General features: G+C 38.1%; 9 protein-coding genes across 9 annotated transcripts; 4 read left to right on the top strand and 5 right to left on the bottom strand.

Moving 5' to 3' along the window:
* Positions 1–341: 341 nt before the first annotated feature.
* On the top strand, positions 342–1,790 carry RNJ42_03900 (uncharacterized protein; the record flags this gene model as incomplete). The annotated part of the gene is made up of 1 exon (XM_071054064.1): positions 342–1,790. One exon carries the CDS (start codon positions 342–344, stop codon positions 1,788–1,790), a length of 1,449 nt encoding a protein of 482 aa, XP_070910476.1.
* Positions 1,791–1,882: 92 nt separating this feature from the next.
* ASA1 (Asa1p) lies at positions 1,883–3,316 on the bottom strand (the record flags this gene model as incomplete). The annotated part of the gene is made up of 1 exon (XM_071054065.1): positions 1,883–3,316. The coding sequence occupies one exon, from the start codon at positions 3,314–3,316 to the stop codon at positions 1,883–1,885; it is 1,434 nt and encodes a 477-aa protein (XP_070910477.1).
* Positions 3,317–3,622: 306 nt separating this feature from the next.
* On the bottom strand, positions 3,623–4,693 carry RNJ42_03902 (SWI5-dependent HO expression protein 3; the record flags this gene model as incomplete). Its single annotated transcript, XM_071054066.1, has 1 exon — positions 3,623–4,693. One exon carries the CDS (start codon positions 4,691–4,693, stop codon positions 3,623–3,625), a length of 1,071 nt encoding a protein of 356 aa, XP_070910478.1.
* An 876-nt stretch (positions 4,694–5,569) lies between these two features.
* On the top strand, positions 5,570–6,658 carry SUA7 (transcription factor SUA7; the record flags this gene model as incomplete). The annotated part of the gene is made up of 1 exon (XM_071054067.1): positions 5,570–6,658. The coding sequence occupies one exon, from the start codon at positions 5,570–5,572 to the stop codon at positions 6,656–6,658; it is 1,089 nt and encodes a 362-aa protein (XP_070910479.1).
* An 893-nt stretch (positions 6,659–7,551) lies between these two features.
* On the bottom strand, positions 7,552–9,144 carry SRP54 (RNA-binding signal recognition particle subunit SRP54; the record flags this gene model as incomplete). Its single annotated transcript, XM_071054068.1, has 1 exon — positions 7,552–9,144. One exon carries the CDS (start codon positions 9,142–9,144, stop codon positions 7,552–7,554), a length of 1,593 nt encoding a protein of 530 aa, XP_070910480.1.
* Positions 9,145–9,479: 335 nt separating this feature from the next.
* Positions 9,480–12,188, top strand: RNJ42_03905 (uncharacterized protein; the record flags this gene model as incomplete). The annotated part of the gene is made up of 1 exon (XM_071054069.1): positions 9,480–12,188. One exon carries the CDS (start codon positions 9,480–9,482, stop codon positions 12,186–12,188), a length of 2,709 nt encoding a protein of 902 aa, XP_070910481.1.
* Positions 12,189–12,323: 135 nt separating this feature from the next.
* On the bottom strand, positions 12,324–14,612 carry NVJ2 (Nvj2p; the record flags this gene model as incomplete). The annotated part of the gene is made up of 1 exon (XM_071054070.1): positions 12,324–14,612. One exon carries the CDS (start codon positions 14,610–14,612, stop codon positions 12,324–12,326), a length of 2,289 nt encoding a protein of 762 aa, XP_070910482.1.
* A 1,208-nt stretch (positions 14,613–15,820) lies between these two features.
* Positions 15,821–16,804, bottom strand: ASR1 (ubiquitin-protein ligase ASR1; the record flags this gene model as incomplete). Its single annotated transcript, XM_071054071.1, has 1 exon — positions 15,821–16,804. The coding sequence occupies one exon, from the start codon at positions 16,802–16,804 to the stop codon at positions 15,821–15,823; it is 984 nt and encodes a 327-aa protein (XP_070910483.1).
* A 240-nt stretch (positions 16,805–17,044) lies between these two features.
* On the top strand, positions 17,045–17,368 carry RDS3 (U2 snRNP complex subunit RDS3; the record flags this gene model as incomplete). The annotated part of the gene is made up of 1 exon (XM_071054072.1): positions 17,045–17,368. One exon carries the CDS (start codon positions 17,045–17,047, stop codon positions 17,366–17,368), a length of 324 nt encoding a protein of 107 aa, XP_070910484.1.
* Between the last annotated feature and the right edge of the window lie 41 nt (positions 17,369–17,409).

The raw sequence follows: 17,409 nt of genomic DNA on the forward strand, positions 1-17,409 counted from the left end.
ATTTATATTCAATTTGAACAATAATATAATTCAATTCATTTATATTAATATTTAAATTAACCAGAGATGACTTCGACCTCGAATCGACCACGTGACTTTCTCTAATTCAAGAAAATTTCATCGCCGTGCGGATCGATGATCTTAACAATGGGGGACTATACAAGCATCTGATATAGTTCATAGTATTGAGTCATCACGAAAGCTATTCGCATATGAATACGTTTAAAAAACACTGGATTAAACAACAGTGCCTATTTTGAAGTACGAATTTGCTGATAGTGTTCCATCTGAATAATCGTAATATAAAACATAGAACTGATAACTTTTTTTTTTACTACTATATGTCGGAACAGAGACCGATCCGAGTTGCTGTATTAGGTGGGGATTCCACTGGTAAGACTTCATTTATTTCACGTCTAACGCTAAACATTGTCCATGAAGTGCACTACCCGACTAGAGACCAGACCAATTGGCTGTTTGATTTCATTCCACATTCTCCCGTTGCCAGAGCGATATTAGATGCCGAGCCTCATGAACGGCTGGCGGTGCGAACACCCGGAAGTCAAGTACTAGAACCTATATTCTCTTCACCTTCAGTTACAGATCATGTTCTGTTATCTCCATTGGTATTTCAATCGTTTACCGATGATTTTACACAAGTAAGAAGCCAAAGTAAAGCGCGGACTTTATCCTATATTAGAGCAGAATCCAAAAAGAAGAAACCCCATTTGTACAAATATTCAAATAGTGCCGCAGGTAAAGATGGTGATGCGAATGATAAAGGAATATATTTGCGTGGTCCAAAATTCGTTGAAAGAACTAATGATGTACTACCGATGAATTACATCCCACCCGTGTATAGTCCCATATCCATTGACATTATTGATACACCTGGGTTTAAACCGGATATGGTGGTTCCATTTTTAGAAGTGTCTTTATTTGCCAATTTGGATAAGAGTGTTCTGAGAGGATTAGCTGATGAACCACGACAACCAGTTTCAACAACATCATTACTTGTAGCTTCAGGTGCCTCAGAGTTAAATGGTAAAATAGACGGATATGTTTTTGTTTACAGTGCAATCCCAGAATTAAGCCATCTCATAACACCGCCGTCCTATGAATCTAAAGATGAAGGCTCAGAAGATGTACGGGATACTATATCAACAGCAAATACCGAAGCGAGCTCAAAGAGTAATTTCTCCTGGAGCAACTATACTAAAATAAAGAATGGTGGTTTCAGTCTACTAGATGTAATTCGTGATTGCATATTAGATGCATGGGCAGAATTTAGAGATTATCAACGAAGATGGGAGATGGGACAAGAAGACGATGTTTATTCATTATTCTACACTCTAAAACATATGTGGAAAAATGAGAAAGAGAGAAATACAAAATTGCAGGAACTTAGAAGTTACAAAACGACCGTTAACACTATAGAAACGGACCCTTCTTCACCTGACTCCCCTCCTCCATGTTTAATCATATGCACGCATGCCCGTGATCCATTAGCTAGTCCGCTCTTAATTGATAAAGGCAGACAATTGGCAACACAGTGGAAGTGTGGATTTGTTGCTCTAGATAATTTAGAGGATTACAATGTTGACGTCGCATTGAGTATGCTGATTAGGGAAATCGCTGAAAAAGAAAAGCTGTTGATGAATAGGCCTTCCAGATCATCAGCTGTCAACAATAAGGACAATATGATAAATCCACATAGAAGTGGTTCAAATGGAAATGACTCTGGCTCATCCGGTGCAGTCGGAATTTTCAAGAAATTTTTGAGATCTTAACATTCACCATAAAAAACAGAATTTTGTGCTTATTTCTAGTTTTCCATTTCTATAAGACTATATAATCATAACACAACCAAATTGCATTTTTATTACTTTTTATACATTGCCACTGATCCATCTTCATAGCCAATAAATAACCATGAATTAGTGATAAAATCCATTGTCCGACGTTTTTGTCCCGGCGATAAAACTTTCTGATCAGCCAAACTCTTTTGAAATGTAGATAAATCAGATATACATAATGCTGTTAGGGCGCCTATTTTAATGCTCTTTTTAACCTTTTCTCCCGAACCATTTTGGGTATTTTGAGTGTTACCCACAGCTGATTCAGTAACGAATATAGAACTTTTATCTTTCACAGCCGTGGGTATAGCTTCATTATTATCTCCAGATATTTCATATGTTTTGCCAGACCATGACCCAAATATGACATTACCTTCGATTGTTGCAAGAAACCCGATGTTCTTGCAGGGTGTCTCCTTCTTTATATTTTTATTTAATTTCAATGATCTTCTAATAAGCATATGATTAGTGGTATCAACGTAATATTCACTCTCAGAAAAAAACTGATCACAGTTTCTTGCTGATAAAAAGTCTTTGGTGCAATTCTCGATTATTATTGAGTTGGTGGTTGATGAACTCAAAATAGATTTTGTGCTACTATTATATACCATTGACAAAACGGGTTCTGCACAATGTGCAGTATCCACCAAAACAATCTCTAGAATTTCATTCAATTTCTCTTCATTCTCGAAATATTTATCGGATCCGGAACTTAATAGCTTTCCCAGGTTGCTTGTAGAGACTCCGACGTCAATTTGCTTTATCTTAGTTCCTTTCTTGTAAGTAGATTCATTCGTATATCTTCTAAGCCCCACAATAAAACCACTCTCGAATCCGCAAAAGATTATGTCATCGACACATAGTATACGCATTATTATCCCTAGACCTTCTATTTTAGGCAGTAGGTCAGTACCATATTTTAGTTTGATCAATGGCATCAAGTCTACTCTCTTAAATATTCGTTTCAGTGAATGCAACTCTGGAATTTGAAATTCGTATATATCTAAAAAGTGTGCATCTTGAGTATGACTTGTTACCAATTGAAACCGGTCATCACCCAAACTTATTAAGCCAAAATTGGCAAAATTCATTGTATTAACTGGAACTTCAAAGACTTGTTTTAAAAACATCAAATCATTGCTCCGATGGCTGTTGATTTTAATATCAATTGATTTATTAGGATATAGCTCAAACATTCGAAATTTATGATCCTTTGCTAGAAAGCTGATATACTTGCCCTCATCAAATTGGATCGCAACAATCTGAGCTTCACATAGTCTTTTAGAAAACAACGGCCTTCTTATAACCAGATCCCAAATCGTTAATGACCCTTTCTCATCTGCTGAAATCAGTATTGGTGAATATATATTGAAGATAGCGTCTAGCGTCCCAGTACACAAAGCAGTAATCCCAAATTCATGGTGCCGCAAGTAATGTGTTGCATCCTTTTTTTGGTTCATCTATAAGTTGTTAGCTTTTGTTAGGAAGTAACCTTTATACTGCTGATCAGTAATTGGTAGTTAGCCTCTCTTAAAGTAACATCTCATCGATAAACAAACGTCAAATACGATTTGTCCAATTTCCAATCTAATAAATAATAAAGTAATATGAAAAAAATCTATAAAATTGTTTCTTTCTATGATGGATAAAGTAATTATCTAATGCTATAATGAAATGAAGTGCTAATAAAGTATTGTTTGAGATGCAAGTAAATAATAATAGACCGTTTCTCAAGTCATCTAAGTTGTGTTAAATTGTTCAATAACTCACTTGAAGATCATACTACTACGTTTTCTCCTTGATGAGGAACCCGGTGTGGTGTTTCTAGGACTTTCTACATTAGAACCGGATCTCAATGAAGGTGTTCTTTTGACACCTGGCAAAGTTCCTTGAGTGGAAGATACTCTTGGCGTATAAGAAGTTGATGGCGATGTAAACCTTTTCCTAGTTGTACCTACCAATGGTGAAGACTGACTAGGTTTACTCCTGGTTTTCTTATAAGATATGGTATCTAACGTATAATGTGTATCCAGTTCGTTCAGTATTGGATCATTCAGAATAACTCGTATTTCATCAGGAATTGGAATCTCTGATTGTTTATAGTACTCATCCGATATTTTCTTAGTTTCCCTAAACAGAACCAACCACCCTATGAGATTTATTTGAGTCTTTGTATCGATTAGCTTACCTTTGACGATTTGATTCTTGAAGTTCTCACTCTTTGATTGTGTTTCATTGTATGAGTCCTCCAACGTACTGAGTTGCTCTGTTAACCCAGCTTGCCGCGTCTCCAATTCATCGATATTGTCCTTATGCATAACTCGGTATTGGTCTATCTTATTCGTGAGGCTGTCTATCTGTGAAGCGTAGTCCTCCTGATATACGCCTTGAGAACTAATCAACGTGTCATACTCTGATTGAACTGTATTAATGTCATTCTTTAAGGTCTCCTCTGTCACACCGTCCACATTACTCGCTTTCTCTTTTAGTTCCTTGTTTATAGCTCTCAACTTCTCTAGCTCAACTCCAAGGGTATCAATAGCTTCATTCTCTTCAGCAAGTTTCCTCTCTTTTCTTTTCAGCATCAAAGAGACATTATCTCTCTCATAGCGCAGTGAGGAGGTACTCTCTTTCAATTTAGTCTCCTTCTGTTGAATTGAATCCAGCTTGTTCAATAGGCTCTGCAATTTGGACGTAAGATCGATATTCGTGCTAGTTAACGCATCTATTTGGTCATGTAGAGACTCTATAAGCCTAGTAGAAGATGCAGCATTGCCACTAATACCCTCTACACCTTTCCCAATGTGTTGATCCGCAGGTAACAGTTGATCCACCATCTTAGCTCCTTTACTATTATTATCTAGAAATTGGCAGTAGTTTTGTTCTTCTTAAAATTCAGTATAGCACCACCAAAAAACACCACGATTCGGTATAACAAACCTTCAATTTCAAAGAATATATTGGAATGAACTAAAAAAACAAAAGAGCTGATAGCTAAGAGATATATTAAATACGGTATACTTCATATTTAAATAATCTCTAAATTTTGCTTCATCGAAATAAAAGGCAGCTTATTTAAAATCGGCCACCAAAACAGGAAAAAACATATATATAATATTGTAGCTAAATACGTAATAAAATGTGACTTCACCGTACAAATATATAAATTATCGTATTTAAGTATAGCCAGGTGATCTACGTAAACTATTATAAACATGTGATTATATATACCTACATACGAAAATATAACCGGGTAAATAATGATATAATGATTACCCGGATATAATGCTCGAGGAAAAATCTGGAAAAAAAAAATATTTTTGAATTTTTAACTTTAATCATACAGAGAGATATAATTATTACCAAATGATCAATTAATAAAGGGTTTTTTTATTCATATTGCTTTATTTATTGCATCTCTATTCCTTTATCCTTTAGACATTAGGAAAGTGCTGTGGTCTTTCTTTTATCTTTATCTTTTTTTTTTCTGCATTTCTTTTAAAGGAGCACTACAAAAGGATTTCCCTGACTCTCTCTCTCTAGTTGCCACCTTATAACTCTGTTCTCTTTCCTATTCATTAATAGCCAAACGAGAAGGAAAAAAAGTTCTTATATCATCCTTATAAAAGTGGAACTTTCATTTATTGGACCTATTTTTATTGTTTTTAATTTGTGGGTATCAAGTAAAAATCATATAAAGGAAAATAAAACAAATGTCTGCTCCTGCTACTATTCGTAGACCTGCTGGAAGGAAAGGTCCTAACTTAAATATAGTTCTAACATGTCCTGAATGTAAAGTGTATCCTCCTAAGATTGTTGAGAGGTTCAGTGAAGGGGATGTTGTGTGTGCCATGTGTGGCTTGGTTCTGAGTGATAAGCTTGTGGATACCAGGTCTGAATGGCGTACTTTCTCTAACGATGACCAGAATGGTGACGATCCAAGTCGTGTTGGTGAAGCTTCTAACCCACTGCTCGATGGTAACAACCTCTCAACGAAGATCGGTCAAGGTGAGAACACTGATATGAGGTTCACTAAAGAACTTAACAGGGCCCAAGGTAAGAACGTTGTAGATAAGAAAGATAATGAGGTACAGGCTGCATTTGCCAAGATTACTATGTTGTGTGATGCTGCAGAACTTCCTAAGATCGTTAAGGACTGTGCCAAGGAAGCTTACAAGCTCTGTCACGATGAGAAAGCTCTAAAAGGTAAATCTTCCGAGAGTATCATGGCTGCCTCAATCCTGCTTGGTTGTAGACGTGCAGAAGTAGCCAGAACTTTCAAAGAAATCCAGTCTATTATTCATGTCAAGACAAAAGAATTTGGTAAAACTCTTGGTATAATGAAAAATATTTTGAGAGAGAAGAGTGCGGACGGTTTCATAAAGATTGACACAGACAACATGAGTGGTGCGCAGAACCTAACCTATATCCCAAGATTCTGTTCTCACTTGGGTCTGCCTATGCAAGTCACAACTTCGTCAGAATACACTGCTAAGAAGTGTAAAGAGATCGAAGAAATCGCCGGTAAATCTCCAATCACCATCGCTGTGGTTTCTATTTATTTAAACATTCTTCTTTTCAAAATTCCTGTATCAGCTGCTAGAGTAGGTCAAATCTTACAAGTTACTGAAGGTACTATTAAATCTGGTTACAAAATACTTTACGAACATAGAGAAAAAGTGGTGGACCCACAGCTGGTGGCCAGTGGTACCGTATCCTTGGAAGACCTTCCCAGAGTTGAAAAGGACCGTATTTCGAAAACAGAAAAGAAGAGAGATACTCCTACACCATCACTTGCATAAAATGCTAAAACCACAAATTCCTCTAAAATGTTAGAAAAAATAATATTGATAAAACTAATTGGAATTCATTAACTTGTTATTCCATTTTTATGGATCATTAATGATCGATATCATTTCATCATATAATCTGTAAAAAAAAACAAAAGCACACTCAGAAAAACAATAAAAAATAAAAAATAAAAAACACTATTAATGAATCTTAGATAGAATATTTCACCAAAACAACTAAGAATTCAACCACACCAACACCTCAAACTTTAAACTTAATAATATCATGCAATTAAAAGGGGTTTATACCGCTAGATCAAATTTAATGATCATTTTAAAACCACGATAAGTCTGCAAAATAGCATAAAAATATTCTTCGATAAATATTTTCAAAATATCATGGGTGCTGAAATGCCCCTTACTCCTATTGATTTCATACTGCTCTTTAATTTATATCATTCCTCCCTCGAATGTTAAACCCATCTATCAATAATAAAAAAAGACCTCAGAGACTCCTTAATACCCAAGACTAGAAATATGTTCACGAATCTGTTAAATGAACATAACAGATATCTATTGTCTTTTTTTTTTTCTCATTTTTTTTTGATTAAAAATAGAAAGTAGTATATTCATTTTACTTTACAGAAAACTAGTTAAGTAAATAGTTTAATATAATTATTATACAATTAAATGAGACTGTTTATTAAAAACGATAGAAGGAAGGATATGCCCAATATTACAAGATAGTTTCTCAAGGAGAAATTATAGTAGAAATAAAATTGCCCTGTAGGATTTGAAAAGAAATTCTTATTCGTAAAAGGTTTTAAAAGAGGAACCTCTAAAACATAAAGTAGGCATTCTATAACTGAAAACAAAAAAGTCAAAGAAAAACAAAATTTCCCAGATCACATACCAAATTGTCTTGCCATCTCTTGCATTTGTGGATCTTGCATCATCTTCATCATTTCATTCATGTCTGGCATACCACCCATACCACCCATTCCACCAGGGCCGCCAGCACCACCAAACATATTCATCATATTTTTCATCAAACCCGGGTTTTGTTTTAATTTCTGCTGAGCCTGTTGCATTAGTTGCGGTGTCATTTTAGGCATACCAGGCATGTTAGGCATACCAGGCATATTTGGCATACCAGGCATACCACCACCACCTTGTTTGCTCATCTTAGCATTTTGAGCCATTCTAGCCATCATCTGTTGTTGCATCAGAATCATTTCCACATCAAAGACAGAAGTACCAGAACCTCTTGCCACTCGTACCATCCTACTTGGTTGTTCGATAAATATTCTGCCATCAGATTCAAGCTCTTCTTTAGTCATCGAATCCAAAACATACACCATTTTCTTCATCTTCTGTGAGGTTTCTTCTTCACCAACTTGACTCATCATATTACCCATCCCTGGAATCATTTGTGCAATATTCGACAATGGGCCCATCTTCATTATTGTTTGCATTTGTTTCTTGAAGTCTAAAAGTGTGAATTTACCTTGCTGAATATTCTCCATGGTGGCCTTTGTATCTTCTTTGTTCTGTACAGTTTTCAATTGTTCAAACAAACCTTCAATATCACCGATACCCAACAGTTTAGAGATGAAGGATTTTGGAGAAAACTTCTCCAAATCATGGATGTGTTCACCAGTACCGATGAACGCGATAGGTGTGTTTGTGGCGGCAACGGCAGAGATAGCACCACCACCCTTGGCATGGCCGTCCATCTTAGTCAAAATGATGGCACCAAAGTCAGAAGACTCCTTGAACGCCTTGGATTGCTGCTCTGCGGCTTGACCGATAGAGGCATCCAGCACCATGATAGTCTGGTTTGGCTTAATTACATTCGATATCTGGACCATTTCGTGGAACAACTCGGCCTCCTGGTGATGTCTACCAGAAGTATCGACTATGATCACATCAAACTTTTCCTTCTTGAACTTGGCAATACCTTCAGCAGAGACCTTGACAGGGTCGGTCTCCGTGTAAGAACCGTAGAATGGAATACGGGCCTTGACGGCATTCTGCTTCAACTGGTCAAACGCACCAGCACGGAAGGTGTCTGCACACACAAGACCAACTTTGTAACCACGCTTAGAGTAGTAAACAGCAAGCTTCGTACAAGACGTCGTCTTACCAGAACCTTGTAAACCAACAAACATGATGATATTGGTCTTCTTCTTCTTTGGCTGGAACACAGCCTGGTCAGAACAGTCAACCAACCCACACAGCTCATCAAAAACGGTCTTCTGCACAAGCTTCTTAGTCTGCGCATTGTTCATCGACCGGTTCCCCTTCCCGTCCATCAATGTGTTCTTGATATTGTTCCTCACCCTCGAAACCAACATGATATTAACATCCGCCTCAAGCAACGCAGTAGCAATACCCTTCAACATCGCATCTATACTAGCAGCATAGTCATCCTCAGTATTAGACAACGCACCATTAACAGCACTGTTAATCCGTTTACCCAAGTCTGCTAACACCATTATTTCTTTACTTAATCCGTTTTCCTTGCTTCAAAATCCCACCAGCAATTATGCCCAGCTATAGTACTATCAGAAGGTATAAACAGCTTTCTTTATCACTGCTTCTGGGCCTATTTAGAGCTATATCTTGGCTTAAATTCGTTGTGTTCAAAGTAGGCTCTCTCTTCTAAAATTTCAGTTGCCCTTGTACTTTGGGCCCGTGAAAAAAAAAATTTGGTGGGAAAAGGCCTTCCTGGTATTGATTAAAGTGAAGAAAGGGCTCATTGGTACAAGACAGACTTTTATAACATTTCTGCCTGCAGAGGTACGCCGATTAAAGATAAGCAACATAAATAATGGACAATATATGGGACGACTCTCCCCCAGGCGGGGCTCCGGGCCTCGAGAGAGAGGTTGATCAACATCGGGAGTTGAAGCTCGACCTAGATATCGATGGGAATGGGGATTCGAGTGCTAAGGATAAGGCTGAGGTTGTTAGGAGAGCGGTAGATACGTACTTGGCTGGTGGTAAAGGTGGGGATATGTTTGAGCTGGTGCAGTTGGTGAGTGACGAGACTCGTGGGGAGGAGTTTACGACGTTTAAGACGCTGTTAGAAGGTGTTCAGGATGTGAATGACAAGAGTGTGTTGGGTGTTCCATTGTTGCATTTGACTATTATCTATGACCGGGCCTCATACATTGAGTTTCTGTACCAGAAGGCGCGTTCTCAGCTGGATTTCAACCTCTACGATGATCTCGTCGGGTACACTCCGCTGATGTGGTGTTTCTTGATGGAGAGGACGGATTGCTGCACTGAGTTGTTCACTTGGTCTAGTGAGATCGATTTCCAAAAGACCTCTCGAGATGAGCGTATCACCGCTTGGGAGATGATTAGCCCGGTTTCGTCGTTCCACATGTTCCTCGAACAGAACAACATGCTACAGTACCAGAAGATACCGCAGTACAATGAGAAACTACTAAATAATAACAAGTCCTCGGAAGGTGGGCTTGATGAACAGGCTTTGAGGAATATAGATCTACACATTGCCGGTATGTCTCTTGCAGGTTCAAAAGAGGGCCAGGACATATTTGCCTCTGAAGAGCCCGAAACTAGACATGACGTGATGTTCGGGACTGAGAGAGAGTCTAATGGGCTATACGAAGAATTCGACTTCTCTAAGTTACAACCGAACCAATACTTGGAGTTTGAAGAGTTTGACATTACACAGTTGTTGAATATTCTGGAATCACTGCCAAAGAGAGAACCACATCTTACTACATATGCAGCAGCCTTCATATTCCAGCTTGTGCGTTATGCAGAACATAAGAAGAAAAACCCACAGCTTGTCCATACAATCTTGAGCTTATCGATGACGAGGATATTATCTTCCATTACAACAGAAACAGATATGAGCCAAGAAAATGCCGATGCCGCATTCAGTTCCGGTGACATTGTTTTACAATCATACTGGCTCGGTGTGTTAACATTTTTATACTACTACTTAACCAGGGATGAATCCTTTTTCAAGAAATATCCAGCTATACTACAGGAGTTAATCAACACGATTCACGCTGTTATAATTGAACTGACATTGTCTATTCACTCAAGATTAACATCACTTATCCAACCCACTCTTTTGTCTTACACAACTATCTCTGATGTGAAACAGACACTGTATAAACGTGATTGGAATTTCTTCAAGAAGAGGAGACATCAAAAAATGATGCAAAAGCAAAAAAAATTACAAGAGGAACAAGAAAGAATGGATGCACTTGGTGAAACTGTTGAAGAAAACAAAGAGAAGACTGAAGATGAACCAAAGGACAAGAAATCAAAAAGAAAAAGCTTTTTCCAAAAAAAGAGAGACTCTAAGGAATTCCATCCAACCAAAAGTAATGAAACAAAGGATGAAAATGCATCAATAAATGAACACGATATGTTTTATGATACTGAAATTATCAAGCATTTATACCCTCCATCTATGGAAGAACAAATGAAACCATCACCAATGAAAATTGTTCAAATATTTGGTGCGCTCATGTACGTTTTGAATTTACATCAAATACACCCAGTATTTCAGCAACAATGTATGTCTCTGGCAATTCAATGGTTCTCTATTAATCTATTTAACCAAATATTGAAGGACAAAAAAAAGAAATCACTTTCTCGCGCACATGCAATTCAAATTAGGTTGAACCTATCAACTTTCGAATCATGGGCCAAAAATAATGATTTACAGGTTCCTAAACCACAAATGATTGATGATTTTATGTGGGAAAGATTTCCTTATACATTGGTCGAGGATGTCGCAAACATAGACTTATCTCAACCACCACTTAAGAATGTTGCTACAGTCAAAAAAGTTGATAAAACTGCATCAGGTGATTTACCTATTGTATATGATACCGATAACTCTCTATTTTTCTATCAATCATTACATAGGATTGTACAGATTCATATGGAACCTGTTTTCCAGTTGCTACAATGGCTACAAGTAGCCACAACTCTTGATACAGAAGATGTGTTGAATTCGACTATGGAACTACTTCCAAGACTTACACCTGCGCAGTTACTGAAGGTTGTAGATAAATATAGCTATGAAGTTGATGAATCGAAGTTCAGTTCAAAATTGAGGAAGAAATTATCAACTCTAGCCAAAAGTGTTAACAACAAAGAGTCTGCCTATTTACAAGAACGTGTTGTATCTATTCTGACACTACCTACTGTCCCGGAAATGACTGATATATTTGCACGTGGGCCAGGTCATGAATCTTACCAACCTTTGCTACCAATTAGCATACAAGATGATGTTTATGAAATTCATTCTGAGAATGTCAAGCTTCGTCAAAATCACCTGGATTACTACTTATCCAGTCATAACAACTCAGACGAAGAAAACGAAGCCAATGTAGAAGAGAACTCTAATGATCTTATCAATATGGACTCTCATCAAAACGAGAATTATACTCCTGAAGACATATCCAGCAATTACTTGGCCGCTGATAGTACCCAGAATGCACCAGCATGGTCGGCAACTGAGGAGTTTGAAGAAAATCCATGGTAACAAAAAATTTAGTGTAATTATATATACCTATAACCCTATTTTATATATTTCACATAAGTAGATAGAGACAGTGAATGATTATGACGATATTATATTTGAATATGATTTTAATTATACCAGGTTGGCATAATAGAGTTACTGAGAAAATTCACTTTGTCTAGTCTTGGGTGATGTAACGGAAGCATTGCCACTCATATAACTTCTAGTATTTTCTTGGAATATTGGTCCTGGAAAATCAGTAGAATTTGGCATCTTTATGAAAGCCTGCGGTGTTCCCTCGTTAGTCACTGGCCCATCAGATATTGAGTTTCTATTGAGCATAGGGAGCTCGGAATTCTTTGTATTTGTAAACATAGCTGTTGCATTAATTGTTGGCGATTTTAATGAGGTATTATCATTAGTGAATGTTGTTGGAGAACCTGGTTCCGCAGCAGTAAATGGAGGCTCAGGACGCTTGGGACGTACTCTTCTATTACTTATCATTTCAGGTTTATTATCAGAGTTAATACTATCAATCGATTCCCTTCTATCTAGATGCTCTTCAAGGTCACCTCCTTCAGCTTCTTCATTTAGGTTTAGATTTTCTTTGTACCATTTCCCAATTTTTTTAAAGGAATTTTTAATATACTTCTTGGGTTTAATAGCCGGTTCTTCTATAGTTTTATCGCCCTCTTCGCACTCTTCATTAGAAGTACTTTCTGAACCATCGATACTTTCACTTGTCGATTTGTTGATCAAGTTATTCTTTAGCGATTCGACTTTACTTAGTAAGCCAGAGTCCGAGTTCCGCCCGGTCTCAGAATGTCTTCTTTCTTTATTGTTTCCTTCACTTGTGGTATCATCCGTATTATTTTGTGCCATATCTGTAGCACCAAAAGTTTCGTTTTCTTGCTTTTTCAACATATCTAATAACTCTTGACTAAACTTTGACTTATCCCAGACACCTCCCCTAAATATATCATTATCTGTATCATAAAATACTATATCGTCCATAAAAGGAACTACAAGCGATTCCTTAATGGCCTCTGCAAACTTACTCTTAATCATATTTGTTACCATATTATAAGAAATCTTGCTAGAACTAACCATTGGTTCTATATCCAACTCCATTTGAGGCTCCTTTTCAAAAGCATACCAAATACGATTTGAAGGAGGTGGCTTCATAAGTATGATAAGAGGCCCGTTTAGTTCTTTGAGCGTAATTGAAAGTTGAACAGACACCTCTCTTTGTTTAAAATGAGATCCTAAATTAATTCCAACTTTTGTTTTGATAATCACAGCGATGTTACCAGAATAATGTAGGTTCAGAGCTATTTTCATCTGTCCATCAGGAGAGAGTTCGCGTAGTTCAGGATGTGTAATCATGGGTGCACTATTACCAACGTCAACTTTCTTAACCACTAGATCGTCAAGAAAACCAGGCTTGTTAATATTAGTTAGTTTTTTGTAAATCTTAGAGTATAAAATCTCGTTCAGTTTGTTAGTTTGTTGCAAACCAAGGAATATTCTACCGATCAGGGCGTTGAACCACTTTGTTGTTAGCTGCCCTTCTGTAGAGTTTAAAGATTGTATTAAGTAGAGCATATCTCTCGTGTTGAGATGGGCAGCCTTAGCAGCAATATTTGGATCTAAGGGATAATCCTCTTTCTCGCTACCTTCTACTTTAGATGCATTGATCAATTGGAAGTACCAATCTTCCTTGTCGTAATTATTATCAAAATATAGGAAGTATGAATTTGAGCTCATATTTTGTGTGTTGAGAGATGGTTGTTTAGCTTGAACCTCCTTACCGGTCAAAGGAGCTGTCAGAGAGGGGCTGAATGCCAACTTCCCATCCTCATTCAGCGACACCAGCCCTTTCTTAAGTAGGCAGATACAGGTTCTCTTAGTGAATAACGAAGCATCAGACATCTCCTTCTCTGGGTTTCTAGGCCAAAGAGTGACAAAGCTCTTTTGTAAGGAGATTGCATGAATCAAGTCACTCCTAGGGGAGTCGTCTCTATACAAGAATAGATTTCCATGCTTGAGTATACCGTAATACCTGTCCCTCTTTCGCAATTGCGATCTTTGCGGAATTTGATCTTCGTTCAAATCCTTCGGTGGTGTGTTGGCAGTATCCTGTTTAGAGGTCTCCGAAGCAATCGGTGGGGTCTGCAACTCAGTGTGATGGTAGTAGTACTCCTTAGTCACCGTGACCCACCCTTTCCTGGCCACATGGACACCCTCAGGTTCCATCTCTGCCCCGGCCTTCAAATCAGGGTCAATGTCATTGCGAACCAAACTATACTTTACATACTTCTCATCCACAGCAGCTTCTCGCAGTTTCTCCAGCTTCACATGAATATACAATAATATTACAAGGAGTAGTGGCACGAATGTGATACCTCCAAATATATAGATGGCCAGAAACGTTTTCCAGTGCATTGTTCCTCCTCTCCACTATCGTACTGTATATTATCTCCGTAATGGTAGCAAAAGATAGAAAGATACAATTCTAATCAGCTTGCTTTTATGTGAAGGAACAAAGAACTCGTTGTCCTCTCCCATCGAACGTTTGCCAAGGCATTTATTTTAAACTTATGAGCAAAGGGGAGGGGCTTGCCTGTTCAAGACTGGAGGGAGGGTTAGTGACAGAGGCGATGCATGAGATGACATCACGTTTCTTTTTTAATTTTTACACTTAATATATATTTACATAGTGTTAATGTCAAAATCCTCCCCATTTTCTAAATTATCTTCTTAAATCAGAGTCATTAAATCAGTTATTTTTTTGTTTGTGATCATGAATGCCTGTAATTAAACAAGGACCGTCACACAGTGTGAATATTAAAAAAATCATCACTTAGAAGTTAGAAAATAGGTAATGACATTGTACATCGACTGATGTAAAGACTACAATAAAAATGACATTACAAGAAAAAAAATTCAAAATAAAATCAGCTATCTTGTGACCAATCATCCATTCTCAACGGAGCAGCAATAGTGCCATTACCATCCCCCTCTTTAAAAATTTGTACACAAGAAGGAAACTTAAATTGTAACGGCTACTGCTCCACTGATACTTTTTATGTCCGCCCGGTCGACAAAAGTAATCATCATATTAGAATCTTTCTTTAATTTATTTTGTATAATACGGAAAACATTTAAGGAGGTTCTTTCCATATTTCTTAGACTTAATTTTTTTCTAGATATTTTGAATGTCTCATACAAGGCTGAAACTTAACGAATTAGATTATATTGTCGACATATAGTATACACCATTCAGTCGGAACAATTGGTATTATAAAAATCAATAATCACAGACAAACAAATAGAAAATTCTCCCCATAAAAAGAGAAATATTGAAAACACCTCCTTAACGGCCACCTCCTGGTAGCAATTTCCCCCACACGAACACCCCCACCTTAAACAACAAGGTGTTTTGGCATAGGGCTCAATCAAACTTCCTATCCAGAATGGAAAGAAATGGTTATATTGAATATCGATCGATGGAAGTAAGCTTTCTATTTATACTTCAACCAGCTTGGAGCGATGCCTGAAAAAAAAATTTTTTTCAGTTACGTATAGTATGATATTTATAACTTAGGTCATTAGGGTGATATGTAATATTTTATGAACTTACCATTGATGAGCTATGAAGCTCGTACTGGGTTTTTATTTAGCTTTTTAAGGCTGTATATGCTTAGGTGCCGCCGTATTCCAGCCTCGGCGCGGGTATCGTAGTCTATGTTGCGGTTGTAGCTGTAGCCGGAGGCCTGGTAGAGTTCTCTAGAGACCTGTTTGTTGATCCTTGTGTACTGGTCGCGGTCTATGAGTTTCTTATTGTAGTAGTGATCCAGACGTTTGCGGACATGGTTCTGTATCTCTGTTTTGGCCTGTCTGAGGGCCTCTAAGTCGCGGTACATCTGCTCGGTGCGCACGCTGTGCTTCTCTCGCAGCTGGCCCTCGAATATCGTGGCGCTTGTGGTGCTGTACACTAAGCTGCCGTCGTCACAAGCACCAACCTGGTTCTTCTGGATTATCAATTTTTTGGCCCTAGGTGCGAGCTCGCACTGGCACTCGACGCACAACATCCAGCTGTCGATATCACCGACGTCTACTGCAAGAGTACGCAGGCATGAGTCATGGTATAATGCTTGGCACCCAGCACAATAATATTCCAAGGCTAGATCTTCTTGGTCACCACATATACTGCACTGCAATATGAGATGGGTACCTGAATCAGCCTGCCTTGGTGCGCTGGTGCCATTCGGGCCTAAATCCTCGGAAGGGTCTGCAGCACGGGGTGTAGGCTCATCAAGATCCAGCACTGCTTCAAAGGTCTGTGCCAGCTGTTCAACAGCCTCTGGCACACCTGCTTCCGCCAAGAACCTCTGATTATTTAATATATGATTTACCGTAAAGCCCTTCGTAAGATCTACCGTACAATGATTCTTGTCACTGAACCTGATCACCAACTGTTCGGAGTTAGTTCGACACATAGGACAGTTCAGATCCTCAGCATGCCCATGCCATTTCCTGATACACTCTGAGTGGAACTCATGCTCGCATGGCTTGAGCACCGACGTCCCATGACACCCAATCACTTCCTCAAGACAGATGGCACACTCCTTCATCACAACCTCAAAGGTAAATCTCGAACTTGCTTATTTGTATCTATAGTAATACAGAGAGTTTGATAATTTCTGTTTATCCCTCTTATTTATATAATGTGCTTTCTTTCCAAATAAAGGCTCTATATAAGAAGGTGCCTTTTTAAGAGGCGAAAGCATTTAGTGGCAAAACAGTGAATCTAAGAACAACCAAACCAGAAGAAGAGTATCAGCTGTGACTTGGTCGGAATAGTCTTATATACAATGTCTAAGCATCAGAGTGATCTTGTGATGTGTCTTAACCCAGTTGGCATCAACCTGGGCCAATTATGTGATAAGTGCGATGGGCGTTGTCCGGTATGCGATAGCTACGTAAGGCCCAGAAGTCGAGTACATATATGTGATCCCTGTGCATTTGGGAAGCAAAGTTCTCAGTGTATCATTTGTGGTGCTCCAAATAGTCGGATTCAAGCGTATTATTGCTGGGAATGTTCTAAACTGGGTAAAGACAGGGTAGGATGCCCTAGAGTTATCAACGTTGGTACTAACAAGATTGATAGATATTTTGGAAGCAAGAAGGACAGCTGATATTGTTTAACAGCTGTACTCTTCTAATAAAGTATTAACTA

Source organism: Nakaseomyces bracarensis (assembly GCF_045282275.1).
Source record: "Nakaseomyces bracarensis strain CBM3 chromosome Unknown Scaff12_0, whole genome shotgun sequence".
NCBI lineage: Eukaryota > Fungi > Ascomycota > Saccharomycetes > Saccharomycetales > Saccharomycetaceae > Nakaseomyces > Nakaseomyces bracarensis.